A 15,558-nucleotide genomic window follows, 5' to 3' on the forward strand; every position below is an offset into this window, starting at 1 on the left:
CCCAACTCACTTTGAATTCTTTGATGCTGTGCAACTAACTGCGAAAGGGGAGGTAAAGTAGGCAAAAGGTACTAGCCAACATCCTTGAAAACTAAAGTATTGTCAAGAAACTAATGCCTGATTCCGACCCGAGCTGTACTGGTTCAGATTTATTTATCTTTTTAATTCTCCCTCCCAGGCAGCAACAACTATTGTGGAGGCATAGTACAGCTATGCAAGTCGGTTAAGAACAAATTCTTATTTACAATGACAGCCTACATGTAAATGTTCAATCTTACCTTAACATTAGAATTATTCCACAATACTGACAACAGATCAGCTCCTAGAGAGATATCACCTTATGGCTGCAAATATTGAGGCAGCATATTCTAATCCTTACCCTATAATCACAGATTCATTTGGCACATCATTGCACATGTTACAAATCATGAAATATATTGAGGCACAATTTACAGAGTGTAGCCTATCAATAGAACTCAATTGACTGAGCATGAAATTGATTTCAATATGTTTGAAATATAAAGGGCTACATAGTCTATAGGTCTACTGTAGGCCTATGCATTAAATAATGAAATCTCAGTTTTCATTTGAAGCATCTTTTTATATTTTTCTTGTTCAGTTGTAAAGACATTGGCAACTTTGTATTTCAGAGAGACAGAAAAACAGCTTGATTCTATGTTTAGCAGAGATCTTCTGTGTATAAAGTGAGGGGCAAAAACAGCATCCAATGACACACCTAGATGTTCTAGGTTTGGCTCAGTAGTGCGAAAATGGTAAAGGATTTCAGTCCTGACCTGTTTAGGAGCATTACGGTATAGGTGGTCCACCATCTGCCATATCTCTTTAGGGATATCCAGGGGCTTATCGATGATTAAAGTTCTGGTCTCATCACCTGACAACGTCTTTAGAAAGAAGAAAAAAAGTGACATTTTAGCGAAATGGGTTTAAATCCTTTACCTAACCTTTCTTGAACAACATGTCCTTAGAGGACAATGTGCTGTAGCTATTCATGCTGCCTGTATTAATAACTAGCGAGCCAAAGACAAAAAAATATATGTATTTAAAAAAATGGTGAGAAATCTTTGGGCTTCTTTATTCTCAGAATCTATCATCTTTTCATCTGGTCAATTTTAGAATAACACTGATTGAAGATCAAACAAAAAAGCAGAAGTTTCTGAGGAGGATTGCTCTAGCGTACACGACAGCATGCTGTTTTGCAACACTAATGACCCTGTGGATATTCCCCCCTGGCAACAGTGTGTTCTGGGCCAACGGGTGATTTGATTCCCTGTTTGGAAACCCACTTCACACACAAAATCTCCTATTTGGTTCACACAGCGCAAAAAGCTGTTTGTTTTTACAAAAGAAGTACACTTTGTAAGACAAAAAGGAAATGATGGGGGCTATAGCAAAAAGCTTACAAACAGAATTTCACTTTAGCTTTTATGTTTAGTGCAAATGTGTCTAGTCTCTCGTCTCAATGAATTGGGGGAATTTTGACTGCAGCTAGTTCAAGATTTGCACTTCCTGGTCATTTTTAGATAATTGATAAATTCATACAAAAATTATGAGCAGGACAGAATCCCCCCAGAGCACTTTCACATTTAATTGTTTTTATTCTGGGCAAGGCTTTTCATACAAAACAGCCTTGAAGAGTGGGACATTTCCAGGCCACGGTCAGCTGATTCTTCACCCTTCTCCCAACATGTGAAATATGGAGTATGCAAGTGCACAATGGTGGAAATTCCCTTCAGCCAATGCTTAGGTTACACCAATATAATACTTTTAAATCCACGATAGGGAATGTACCAGACCACAGCACACATTTGGAGAAGTGTGAAGAATGGGAAAGCAGCCTTCTGAGTCAGACTGCACCTGGATCGTATTCACTCAGAACCATGAATTTGTCCAACAACAAACGCACATTTTTGCTTAACATTGCAAAATATATATACAATAGTGAACACACTCCTTGCTGGCTATACTGAACTCACCAGCTCCCGGATGGTCTCCAGGGGCATTTCCTGGATGGGGTCCCTCAGTTGGCACAGGGTCTGGATGGACGAGCCGAAGCAGCTGGGCAAGTAGTTGCCCAACACAGAGAGAAAGTAGTCCTTTCCCCGATCCAGGTGGAGCACCAGTATGTCTTCGATTTGCTGGCGGCCTGCGTTGAGCTCCGTGGCGGTGGAGCGGTTCACAAATACCTCCAGGTCAATGACCACGTTCCCACCTTGGTGAACAGTGCATGGACGGGTTCAGGTATATTTCAATGATTTATCAATGGAGGAACATTTCAGAAAAGCACCAATTCCTTATTATCAATTCCCTGAGACACAGATGAACAGGGTTGTGTTCATTTGGGATCAAATGAAAGAAAACTCCACTGACAAACTGAAGAAAGGACTACTTGGACATGTCCAATAAGAAACACAAATGATTCAGTTTCAAATAGTTTGAAAATGTTTTCTGTTGCGTGACCTAATGAACATGCTCTATGTAAATGTTCTGTGTGGAAACTTGTTGACAAATGGTGCTGATGAACCACAAGCAAAGGTTGTACTGTACACTAAGCATTACTAACTGCAATTGAATGTGTGAAGGCAACCCTATTAATTTATATCTGCATCACTACATTGACACTTTCAGAACTAAATGAGACAAATGGTAAAAATAAAAACCATCAGCAAGACCCAGAGAGGCAAAGAGCACTGAGGCACATCCTCCACTCCTTCCATCCTAAGCCTTGAGATAGCCATTATTTACAAGTCTCACGTGCTAGACAGATCTGAAATTGCTTCCCTGCCATTAAATACTGAGTTGAGAAAATGCCTCTATCACTTGCAGTCACAGGGAAAACTCAAATCTATCATTCAGTCAGAACAGAGCTATGATGTGGTCTCTCGCGTCATAGGTCATAGAGCTCATTACATTATGTGCCAGGTGCTTACATAAATTAATATCCATTCCTGAATGTAAGTCTTAGACCCTGTTCTAATACGTCAGAAATGCCATCCGACCTTCCTTGAAGTACTCACTGATCTGAATTAGTTAGGTTGAAGAACGTAATGGGGTGGCAACCTTGCTTTCACCCAGCCAAACTCTAGATTTGGGGCTGTATGTATCAGATGTTTTAGAGTAGGGGAGTGATGATGTAGGATCAGTTTTACATTTGAGATAACAATGAATTGGATTACAAGGATGGGGGGGGTTCTAGATCCTAGATGAGCACTTCTACTCTAACATGCTTGATACACACCATCATACAAATGCTTACCTCAAGAAAACACGGAAGAAAGAATAGGGCCATAAGTCCTGCTATACTCACCCTGAGCGATGAAACCCTTGGCCGGGTTGGCGGTGAGCCAGGGCTTGCAGTAGGTGCGCTCATCCAGCTTCTGGATGAACTCAAACTGGCACGGGACCTGTCCGTCGTTGTGGAGGGTCAGAGTCTCTGCCTGGTGCTGCATGAACTTCACATCTATGAAGTGGAACTGGGGAGGGAGAGTGATTTGGATTAGGTTACACAGGTAGGGAGTAGGGGTGTGAAAATCACAGCGTTGATTACAGAAATGATTACAGTTGATATGCAGCCATTGTCAATGGTAGGGGATGTCGGCTTCAATATCTTAAATGGCATATCTAGAACCAGACTACAAGATGTCAAGGTCGAAAAACCGCTACGGCCCTGATGGAGAAATTGCAAAATAATTGCTCTGCAAAGTGCATGCTCTCAAACACCATACGTGGCATTAACAACAGATTGTTGGACGTCTATGAACACACTGTCATACATCACTGCAACGAGCAGTGGGACATGATCTACGTACTGACAACATGGAGAGGCACACAACATAGAACTTAAAATTTCATTAATACCATTGTGAGGGGGACAGCAGTAAGGCAAGTGCCTTCTGGTAGGGTTTCCTCTAGTTAACGCAGTCAAACTTGGCTATAGCGTAAAAATTCATGAAAATCTAATCCTAACCGTACGTTAGGTTAATGTTAGCAATGTGGTTAGGGTTAGGTTTAAAATCACATTTTAAGAAGATAAATTGCAGAAATAGGCTTTATGACTTTGTGGCCGTGGTAACTAGTGACGACCAGTATTCACCAACTACTTATCTTATAGAGTTCAGTGTGTCAAATTGGAGGGTCTGTTGTCCGGGCCTCTGGCAGTCTATGCGGGTGCCACTAGGTTAAATTCTTGGACCGACTCTCTTCTCTCTATACATCAATGATGTCGCTCTTGCTGCTGGTGAGTCTCTGATCCACCTCTACTCAGACGACACCATTCTGTATACTTCTGGCCCTTCTTTGGACACTGTTAACTACCCTCCAGGCAAGCTTCAATGCCAATCAACCCTCCTTCCGTGGCCTCCAATTGCTCTTAATTACAAGTAAAACTAAATGCATGCTCTTCAACCAATCGCTACCTGCACCTGCCCACCTGTCCAACATCATCACTACTCTGGACGGCTCGGACTTAGAATATGTTGACAAATATCTAGGTATCTGGTTAGACTATACACTCTCCTTCCAGACTCACATCAAACATCGCCAATTCAAAGTTAAATCTAGAAATGGCTTCCTATTTCGCAACAAAGCATCCTTCACTCATGCTGCCAAACATACCCTTGTAAAATTGACCATCCTACCAATCCTCGACTTCGGCGATGTCATTTACAAAATAGCCTCCAATACCCTATTCAATAAATTGGATGCAGTCTATCACAGTGCCATCCGTTTTGTCACCAAAGCCCCATATTACTACCCACCATTGCGACCTGTATGCTCTCGTTGGCTGGCCCTTGCTTCATACTCGTCGCCAAACCCACTGGCTCCAGGTCATCTACAAGACCCTGCTAGGTAAAGTCCCCCCTTATCTCAGCTCGCTGGTCACCATAGCAGCACCCACCTGTAGCACGCGCTCCAGCAGGTATATCTCTTCTGTCACCCCCCAAACCAATTCTTCCTTTGGCCGCCTCTCCTTCCAGTTCTCTGCTGCCAATGACTGGAACGAACTACAAAAATCTCTGAAACTGGAAACACTTATCTCCCTCAATAGCTTTAAGCACCAGCTGTCAGAGCAGCTCACAGATTACTGCACCTGTACATAGCCCATCTATAATTTAGCCCAAACAACTACCTCCTTCCCTACTGTATTTATTTTGCTCCTTTGCACCCCATTATTTATCTCTCTACTTTGCACATTCTTCCACTACAAATCAACCATTCCAGTGTTTTACTTGCTATATTGAATTTACTTCGCCACCATGGCCTTTGTTTTTTGCCTTTACCTCACATTGTATATAGACTTATTTTTCTACTGTATTATGTATGTTTGTTTTACTCCATGTGTAACTCTGTTGTTCTGTGTGTCGAACTGCTTTGCTTTATCTTGGCCAGATCGCAATTGTAAATGAGAACTGGTTAAATAAAGCTGAAATATATTTTTTTTTTTTTTTTTTTTGGAATTCCAGGACTGCATTGACCCCTAGCGGTTATACACAGAACCACATCTGAATTGTGAAATCAAGTCATTTGATATTTTTTTAAACATTTAAAGCAATTTTTTTTAAAGTGCAGTTTAAATGTACAATTTTTACATTTTTTTCTTAACATGTTGCACAGACGTTCTCCTGTTTTACTCCTGTTCGTAAAGAGCAGAGCTCAATTGATACGCGTCGTTCACAAGGTTCTGCTGCTGTCAATGTTCACTGATAATGTTGCATTGTGCATTATGAAAGACCAGAGAAATGTTAACATATTCTTCATCTATACCAATTCACAGTAGAATCACTCACCTCTCGCCTGGACAGCGTTACGGACGGAATGCACTCGTTCTCCATCTTGTCCAGCGAGCGCACAATTTCCTCAAATGTATTTTTGTAAGACTCTTCATTCACCAGCTTGATCTGAAGAAACAGCAGAGAAGGGAGGTTAAAACACAGATGAATAGGGGAAACAAGAGGCATATCGTTATTTTAACATTGTAAAAAATGCCATGCAACAGAATATCTAGAATTAGAATCCAAATACTTGTCATGAATGGATAAATGAAATGCTCAAAAGCACAATTCTAAAAGTTGTCTGAACTCTAAATATATGGCTCTGGGGGAAACTCAGACTAGCCACAAGGATAAAAAAACAAATAAAAAAAAAAACACTTCCACTATGGAATTCCCATATTTGGTCAAGATGAAACTCTTCCCACCACTTTGCTTGCTCTGCCCCATAGTGTAACTAAAATTGTTCAGATGGGCCTTTTACAATCTTGGGTTATCTATAAGAATCTTTGGTTATGACTCCCCAGGCTAAACCAACCAAAACCTCATGGTCTCTAAGAGATCAAAGGACAGATGGTGGAAACTAATTCTCACCCCCATCTCCAGCAGGGAGCTGACTGGCTTGTGGTCGCTGGTCTTCAGGTCCATGTGACTCTGGTAGTGCAGCTGCCGCACATTCTTGCCTCGCCACAGGATCCGATCACACCACGCCGGCACGCGACACTTTTCACTGAGGGCGTGAAACATGAAACTAAGACATTTCGGAGACAGATTCTACACAATAAGATAAGAGTTTTGTAATACTTTATTCTACAGCTATAATGCTTTAAAACATATAAGAATGTATGAGCCTTTGTAATGCATTATACATCAGGCTTATGATATATTCTGTCTCCCTATGTATCAATATTCCAACTCAAAACACCTTACTCATTATGCAACAATCATAAGACATTACATGTTCTTACGATGCATTATAAATGGTATTATAATGCAATATATCTGCAGGCTTTTAGTTAAGTGTTATTGTTTTCTCCTTTGCCTTTATAGAAATACTAGACATTTAGAGAGGAGAAGTTACCTTGTGTCCCATTGGTCGGAGCCAGTGTCGTATTTGTAAGTGGGCAGGAAGCCGATTTCTCCCTCCACAAAGCCCACGAAAACAGCCTTCTCATCGATCTGCCTCTTCAGCTGAGGACCACAGAGCCACAACAAGACATCGTGACAATTACCACACTCATCAGGGTGTAATGTGACTGGCACTGAACACAGAGATTAGCAGTCTTATTCATTAGGGCATACTGTAGCAAAACGTTTTGCAACGGAAAATTTGTGTTTCTGATGGGACAATTTCAGGTTGTCCCTCCGTTTCAGATCAGTTTTCTTCAGTTTGGAGCCTAATACATTTGACACTGGGAACAATGTTGTGGAACTTTCAGATATTACATAGAACAAACCTGCCTGTCTGACAGAGTAAGGAATCATGACATTTCTATCTGCAATGTTCTACAACATTTGCCAACTAAACGCACCCTAGAAGTAGACATTTAAATGGCTTGAAGTTCAGCGGCTTGAGATTACCTACCTGGTCATAACTGTGCAGAGTTTCAAAATCCTTCTTGGCGATTAAGTCCTTCACATCGTCAACGTCAAGGTCACTTAGCCTGTAGTTGAGATCTCCCAGCCATAGGACCACACTGTAAGTAAGGAAAAGATGATGCATTGAGAATATGGAAAATCAGAAATATAACTACTCTTCTATAATTCTATTTCAATACGGAAAAAGGTGGCGGTGGCTTTGCATGTGGTTCTAGAACTCATCCCATTCTACAACTGCATCAAAACACTGCATTCATTTCAAATGTTCACCTAAGACATTATAAAGTTATGTGAAATTGGCAAGATGCACTGGTCTTGTGATCAAAGGTTTACATAATACATTCGCTATTTTGTTTCCTTGAGAGAATGTTACCATGCCGGAATAAATACAAAGCATGGTGTTTCACCACAACTACCAAATCCAGGGTCCTGTTCATTAGGCACAAAATAACAAACAAAAACAACAGACTGAAAAGGCAGGGATCTTCTGGACTCGTCCAATAAGAAAACTCCTTTTTGTTTTCCTTTGCAAAATATTTTCAATGTGTGCCCTAATGAATACGACCCAAAACATATCCAATAAGAAACTCTCATTTAAATGTTTTGGCCCTAATGAACACAACCCTGAAAAGTGGAAATACTGCTTTGTACTAAAGACTTGTTCATACTCGTGCTTCATGATGGTGAGTGGGACCAGCGCGAGGTCGTGCTGGCGGAAAAGCAGCCTACTGCAGATATCCTTGTAGTCCTGGTTGCGCCTTTCGTACTCCTCGATGTGGGCGGCCAGGTGGGAGTTGACCACACAGATGTCAGAGTTGTGGAAGCGGAAGCGGATGGCCACAGCACCTTTGTTTCCCTGAGGTGAGAGGTTTGTAAAACATTTTGTATTACGTGCCCTTATAGAACAAACCATTTCCCTGCTGCATCATGAAAAGTAGCACAATCAGTACGGTTTCAGAAAAAGCTTTGTTTATCTAGCAGTGGATACGATCACATGCAACTTCAAATACAACTAGTGCAAGTTATTAACAAAGACGGAATCAGATGGTTATTGTCAACAGCATTGCAGATGTCAGAGGATTGGTTAGCAAGCAAGCCCGAGAGGCAAGGTAAAATATCACAAATAGACCTAGATAAAGGCAGAAGAATAATCAACCTGTTGAACATAGCTATTAGCCATCAATCTTGTGTGTTTTCACGGTCATCACTCACTCAATGTTAAGTTTGTCAAGGTCCCGACTTTAGCGTTAGCTATCCTGCTACAGAGCTTGTACCGGGATGCGCTCGCATCACCCGAACTTGACATCTGTTTGTATACAAATAAATAGCTCTATCAATAGGAAATCCAATGCGTTTTCCAAACATACCTGGGAGTTCCATGTCTGGTGTATTTGAGTGAGAAAAACTGGTTTTCTGAACCCTGGTAAAAAGCCGAGTTTGTAGGTAGAAGGAGTTGTAGTGCAATAGAACTCCTTATCCCAACTGTCAAATGGAAGCTAAATGAAACTAGTGGACGCCAGCCAACCTCCTGCTCTAAACTGCTAAGCAATTGATTACAACCCGCTTAGCGGCCAAGGATATGTACGCCACCTACCATTCTACCCATGATGCCGGTGCCCACGGTCTCTGCCTCCATCTCAGAGATGTGCTTGGCGTGCTCATTCCTCACGAAAAACAGCAGCATGATGCCCACCATACGAACCAGTTTCACCTGTAGGGATACACAGGGGTCATGGGTCACAGACAGAACAAATACACTGATCAAGCATTTGCTATTAGCCTGATCCTGGATGTGTTTGTGCTGTTTACGACCTAAGGTAGTGTTAGCGGAAGGGGTAACCAAGAGGACCGCAGTGAAGTGGCATACAGGACAATGCAATATTGTTCATGCCAATACTGCAGGAGCAAAAATGCTAAATTGCTAACAGTCAGATTGTTCCACATTCAATCCTGTCAAGAATATAAACCGAAGTAGGATATAACCCAACATTACCATATTAATGTGAAACCAGCCATTTCACAGATTCTTGCCCTATGCTATGTCAATTACGAAGCGACCAGGTGTGCTAAATTCACACCAGTGACCGAGGACTGACAAATGACACGTCATTTACAAGCCTTTGAAAAGAGGAAGAAGCAGTTGGTGTTGAGTCGGCAATTTATAAAAAGGGGAAATAGGTCTAGATAAAAAGAAGATTGAAAAAGAGAAGCTCATGTACAAGCTTTCACCAGGTTAACAAAACCACACTTTATAGTATAAAAGGGAAGCAAATAAGTCAATACAACATTGTACCACTTTGCTTTGGAAACATCTGTAGTACAGCGACACTCAATTGTACCAACTGTGACTACATGCATCCTTCCTTACTCACTGACATGCATGTGTTTGGATAAGTGAAAGGAATATTAGCACCCCACTTCTTTTACCAATCCAACCCTCATATCGGTGAATATTTGATTTTAAGGAAGGAAGGATGTGTTTTTGGCATATTCAAACAGGACCTTCGTTATAAAAAAAGAAACATGTATGTAACCTTCCCCACAGTCACATTAAGGTGACTCCTATTTCTCCCCTTCTCCGCTATCTATCACAGCCTCCTGGTTTCAGCCAATCAGTGTGGCCGAATGGACAAAGCAAAGTGGTATGATGTTGTAATGACTTATTCAAAACTGTAATATCTTATGCTTCACGGAGAAGTCGCTGATCGACGACACTATAAACATACAGCTGGCTGGTTATACGCTGCAACGGCAGGATAGAACAGCGGCGTCTGGTAAGACAAGGGGCGGCGGACTATGTATTTTTGTAAATAACAGCTGGTACACGATATCTAAGTCTCAAGCTATTGTCTCGCCTGAGGTAGAGTATCTCATGATAAACTGTAGACCACACTACCTACCTAGAGTGTTTTCATCTGTTTTTCGTAGCTGTTTACATACCACCACAGTCAGAGGCTGGCACTAAGACAACATTGAATAAGCTGTATTCCACCATAAGCAAGAAAACGCTCACCCAAAAGTGGCGCTCCTAGTAGCCAGGGACTTGCAGGGAAACTTAAATCCGCTTTACCAAATTTCAAACAGCATGTTAAATGTGCAACCAGAAAATTAAAAAAACAACTCTGGACTATCTTTACTCCACACAGAGACGCATACAAAGTAGGAGGTCGACCGATTATGATTTTTCAAAGCCGATACAGATTATTGGAGGACCAAAACAAGCCGATACCGATTAATCAGCCAATTTATTTATTTATATTTGTATTTATTTATTTATATTATATAATGACAATTACAACAATACTGAATGAACTTATATTTTAACTTAATATAATACATCTATTTAGTTGCAAATAATTAATTAAACACGTTCAATTTGGTTTAAATAATGCAAAAACACAGTGTTGGAGAAGAAAGTAAAAGTGCAATATGTGCCATGTAAAAAACGGTTAAGTTCCTTGCTCAGAACATATGAAAGCTGGTGGTTCAATATTCCCAGTTAATAAGTTTTAGGTTGTAGTTAATATAGGAATTATGACGCGCCGACTACATCTCTCTATACCATTTGTATTTCATATACCTTTGACTATTGGATGTTCTTATAGGCACTTTAGGATTGCCAGCCTAATCTTGGGAGTTGATAGGCTTGAAGTCATAAACAGCGCTGTGCCTCAAGCATTGCTAAGAGCTGCTGGCATACGCAGTAAAACTCTGTTTGAATGAATGCTTACGAGCCTGCTGCTGCCTACCACCACTCAGTCAGACTGCTCTATCAAATCGTAGACTTAATTATAATAAAAACAGAAATACGAGCTTTCGGTCATTAATATGGTCAAATCTGGAAACTATCATTTCGAAAACAAAATGTTTATTCTTTCAGTGAAATATGGAACTGCTCCGTATTTTATCGAACGGATGGCAACCCTAAGTCTAAAGGTTGTGCAATGTAACAGCAATATTTAATGCCATGTCATAATTAGATAAAATTCTGGCAAATGAGTTAAGTTCGCAACGAGCCAGGCGGCTCAAACTGAACGCAAGAGAACTGACAATTTCCCTAGTTAATATTGCCTGCTAACATTAATTTATTTTAACTAAATATCCAGGTTTAAAAATATATACTTCTTTGTATTGATTTTAAGAAAGGCATTGATGTTTATGGTTAGGTACATTTGTGAAATGATTGTGCTTTTTTTACGCAAATGTGTTTTTGTTAAATCATCACCTGTTTGGCGAAGTTGAAGTAGGCTGTGATTCGATGATAAATTAACAGGCATTAACATTAACATTGATTATATGCAACACAGGACAAGCTAGTTAACTACACATGGCTGATGATATTACTAGGTTAACCCAGTGATTACGTTAAGATGTTTTTTTAAAGTTTAACGCTAGCTAGCAACTTACCTTGGCTCCTAGCAGCCACAAGGTCCTTTTGACGCTGCACTCTTGTAACAGGTGGTCAGCCTGCCACGCAGTTTCCTCGTGGATTGGATTGTAAATCGGCCCTAATCGGCTTCCAAAAAGGCAGATTACCGATTGGTTGGAAAACCTGAAATCGGCCGTGCCGATTAAATCGGTCGACCTCGCCCTCCATTTGGCAAATCTGACCATAATTCTATCCTCCCGATTCCTGCTTACAAGCAAAAATTAAAGCAGGAAGCACCAGTGACTAGATCAATAAAAAAGTGGTCAGATGAAGCAGATGCTAAGCTACAGGACTGTTTTGCTAGCACAGACTGGAATTGTGTTCTGTGATTCCTCCGATGGCATTGAGGAGTACACCACATCAGTCATTGGCTTCATCAATAAGTGCATTGATGACATCGTCCCCACAGTGACCCTACGTACATACCCAAACCAGAAGCCATGGATTACAGGCAACATCCGCACTGAGCTAAAGGGTAGAGCATGCATGAGAGCACCAGCTGTTCTAGAAGACTGTGTGATCACGCTCTCCGCAGCCGATGTGAGTAAGACCTTTACACAGGTCAACATTCACAAGGCCGCAGGGCCAGACGGATTACCAGGATGTGTATTGCGAGCATGCACAGACCAACTCTCCCTGTCCAAGTCTGTAATACCAACATGTTTTAAGCAGACCACCATAGTGCCTGTGCCCAAGAATACTAAGGAAACCTGCCTAAATGACAAGCGACACGTAGCACTCACGTCTGTAGCCATGAAGTGCTTCGAAAGGCTGGTCACGGCTCACATCAACACCATTATCCCAGAACCCCTAGACCCACTCCAATATGCATACCGCCCCAACAGATCCACAGATGATGCCATCTCTATTACACTCCACATTGCCCTTTCCCACCTGGACAAAGGGAACACCTATGAGAATGCTATTCATTGACTACAGTTCAGAGTTCAACACCATAGTACCCTCAACTCATCACTAAGCTAAGGACACTGAGACTAAACACCTCCCTCTGCAACTGGATCCTGGACGTCCTGACGGGCCGCCCCCAGGTGGTAAGGGTAGGTAACAACACATCCGCCACACTGATCCGCAACATGGGTGCATGGTCAGTCCCCTCCTGTATTCCCTGTTCACTGATGACTGCACGGCCAGGCACGACTCCAAACACAATCATTAAGTTTACCAATGACAAGTGGTAGGCCTGATCACCAACAACAACAAGACAGCCTATAATATAGGGAGGACGTCAGAGACCTGGCCGTGTGGTGCCAGGACAACAACCTCTCCCTCAACGTGATCAAGACAAAGGCAAGGATTGTGGACGACAGGAAAATAAGGGCCCGAGCACGCCCCCATTCTCATCGACAGGGCTGGAGTGGAGCAGGTTGAGAGCTTCAAGTTCCTTGGTGTCCACATCACCAACAAACTAACATGGTCCAAGCACACCAAGACAGTCGTGAAGAGGGCACGTCAAAACCTATTCCCCCTCAGGAGACTGAAAAGATTTGGCATGGGTCCTCAGATCCTCAAAAAAGGTTCAACAGCTGCACTATCGAGAGCATCCCGATTGGTTGCATCACTGCTTGGTAAGGCAACTGTTCGGCCTCCGACCACAAGGCACTACAGAGGGTAGTGCGAACGGCCCAGTACATCACTGGGGCCAAGCTTCCTGCCATCTAGGACCTCTATAGGTGGTGTCAGAGGAAGGCCCTAAAAATTGTCATAGACTGTTCTCTCTGCTACCGCACGGCAAACGGTACCGGAGTGCCGAGTGTAGGTCCAAAAGACTTCTAAACAGCTTCTACTCCCAAGCCATAAGACTCCTGAACACCTAATCAAATGGCTCCCCAGACTATTTGCATTGCCCACCCCTTTACACTGCTGCTACTCTCTTATCATCTAGGCATCGTCACTTTATTTACTCTACCTACATGTTCATATTACCTCAACTAACCGGTTCCCCCGCACATTGACTATACTGGTACCCCCCTGTATAGTCTCGCTATTGTTATTTTACTGCTGCTCTTTAATTACTTTTATTTCTTATTCTTATCCATATATTTTTTTAACTGTGTTGTTGGTTAGGGGCTCGTAATTAAGCATTTCACTCTAAGGTCTACTACACCTGTTGTATTCGGAGCATGTGACTATTCAAATTAGATATTCGAACTCTGGCCCCTCCCACTCTAGCTCAGAGTGGTTATCATCTTCAGCCGATGAGGACACCAAGTTTGGCTGGGGAACAAGTTTACAGTGTGTTTTCTAGAAGTGTTTGTGCATGCATCAACAATGAAGGTTGGGGCCTTGTATTGTTGGGGATGTTTAATGCATGCTACTGAAACCTTGCTAGTGTTGGTTATCTTGTTATATATATACATTTGTTCTGTCGCCAGCTGGTAGCATTGTTACCTCCTGCATGTTGTCGATTTACAGAACTGCCAGCCACTGTAATTATTGCATGTTTGTAGCTATTAAGTATTAAGTGCATGTTTCAACTACTACGAGAGAGTATGTTATATTCAAACTAAAGTTGTGGAAGAGTCTAGAAAGCCGGGTGTACTAATGCATGTTCACTTGATTTACAGCCTTGGCCTAGTAATTAAGCAAAGGTGCCCCTTAAAAATCTCTAGCTGGTTGGAGAGACATGGCCATAAATCCTGACTGTCAGCTAGCTTCATCAGTGATTAGCTCCTCTCTCCACTGATATGTATCCTGTAGTAGGTCTACTGTGTTAGCATGCCTAATGTGTGTGTAATGCTACGCTATGTACAGACCTGACAACATTACCCGTTTCCTTTCTTTCACAGAACCACAAGATTGTTTGTGTGTGGTAGTGAACTAAAGAATACAACTCTGAATATGGCCACATCTGCCTGGTTCTTGCTGGACCGCCTTTAGTGGGTCAGACTAAAGTAGAGTCCGCATTAAGACACTAGCAGATGAGTGCATCTACAGGAAGATGTTTTTACCATTACTATTAGGACACACAACCTTGTGGCAGTAGCAAAACTGGGCATGACAAGTGGTTAACTGAAGGAGAGGGAGGTTCTTACTAAGGCGTACTTGGCGTCTGGATGCAGCCCCTCAGACACAGCCTTCATCCACTCGGTCTCCTTGGGCGTGTCGTTGAAGAAGAAGGCCTCCTTGCTCAGGTCCAGCTCCTGGAACCTGCAACACAGGGTCATGTTCAGTAGGCACGGAATGGAAGAAAAAAAACCGGGAGGTACTATCCGAAGGTAACCAATTGATAATCATTTTGGTTTTCCGTTGCTAAACATTTTGCGACAGTGTGCCCTGATTAACATGATCAAGGGGAGCATAAGTCCTCTCTTCTCAACTGACTCTTTATTTCCGTTTTTATTTAACCTTTATTTAACCAGAAAAAGCCCATTAAGACCCAGAGTCTCTTTTTCAAGGGAGACTTGGCCAAGAAGGCAGCAACAATCAATACATTACAGAATTAAAACATACAACAACATAATCCAGCCTAAAAAAAAAAAAAAGCATTTACACTCCTCCGTAACAGTCTCCCATCAATATTTTAAATTCAAATTCACTCTTCTACAATTGAAAACCTTGTGTTCAAGATCCTAATTCGCAGATTAGATAAATGTTATTTAATCTGAAACACCACAAGACTAGTCGTGCACACTGGAAAGGAGACACGATTCATAGAGGTTTGGCTGAATTGGCTCAGTTGCTGCTGTAGCAACTACGACAGTCTGCCCACTCAACACAATCTGA

The 15,558-nt window shown here is 41.9% G+C and overlaps 1 protein-coding gene across 4 annotated transcripts in view; it reads right to left on the minus strand.

Annotated features, from left to right (window-relative positions):
• LOC118364265 (type II inositol 1,4,5-trisphosphate 5-phosphatase-like) overlaps positions 1-15,558 on the minus strand; it is a 33,561-nt gene that overhangs the window by 2,310 nt on the left and 15,693 nt on the right. For 3 of the 4 annotated variants that reach the window (XM_052489367.1, XM_052489369.1, XM_052489371.1), the window contains 11 exons: positions 14,868-14,982; positions 8,980-9,096; positions 8,054-8,241; positions 7,372-7,483; positions 6,868-6,977; positions 6,381-6,516; positions 5,805-5,915; positions 4,916-5,011; positions 3,326-3,491; positions 1,995-2,230; positions 795-902 (listed from right to left, as the gene is read on the minus strand). In XM_052489367.1, the coding sequence (XP_052345327.1) occupies positions 795-902; positions 1,995-2,230; positions 3,326-3,491; positions 4,916-5,011; positions 5,805-5,915; positions 6,381-6,516; positions 6,868-6,977; positions 7,372-7,483; positions 8,054-8,241; positions 8,980-9,096; positions 14,868-14,982 (1,495 nt within the window). The remainder of the gene's footprint in view (positions 1-794; positions 903-1,994; positions 2,231-3,325; positions 3,492-4,915; positions 5,012-5,804; positions 5,916-6,380; positions 6,517-6,867; positions 6,978-7,371; positions 7,484-8,053; positions 8,242-8,979; positions 9,097-14,867; positions 14,983-15,558) is intronic. The other variant, XM_052489368.1, reaches the window with a different exon arrangement.

Source organism: Oncorhynchus keta, chromosome 31 (genome assembly GCF_023373465.1).
Source record: "Oncorhynchus keta strain PuntledgeMale-10-30-2019 chromosome 31, Oket_V2, whole genome shotgun sequence".
Lineage (NCBI taxonomy): Eukaryota > Metazoa > Chordata > Actinopteri > Salmoniformes > Salmonidae > Oncorhynchus > Oncorhynchus keta.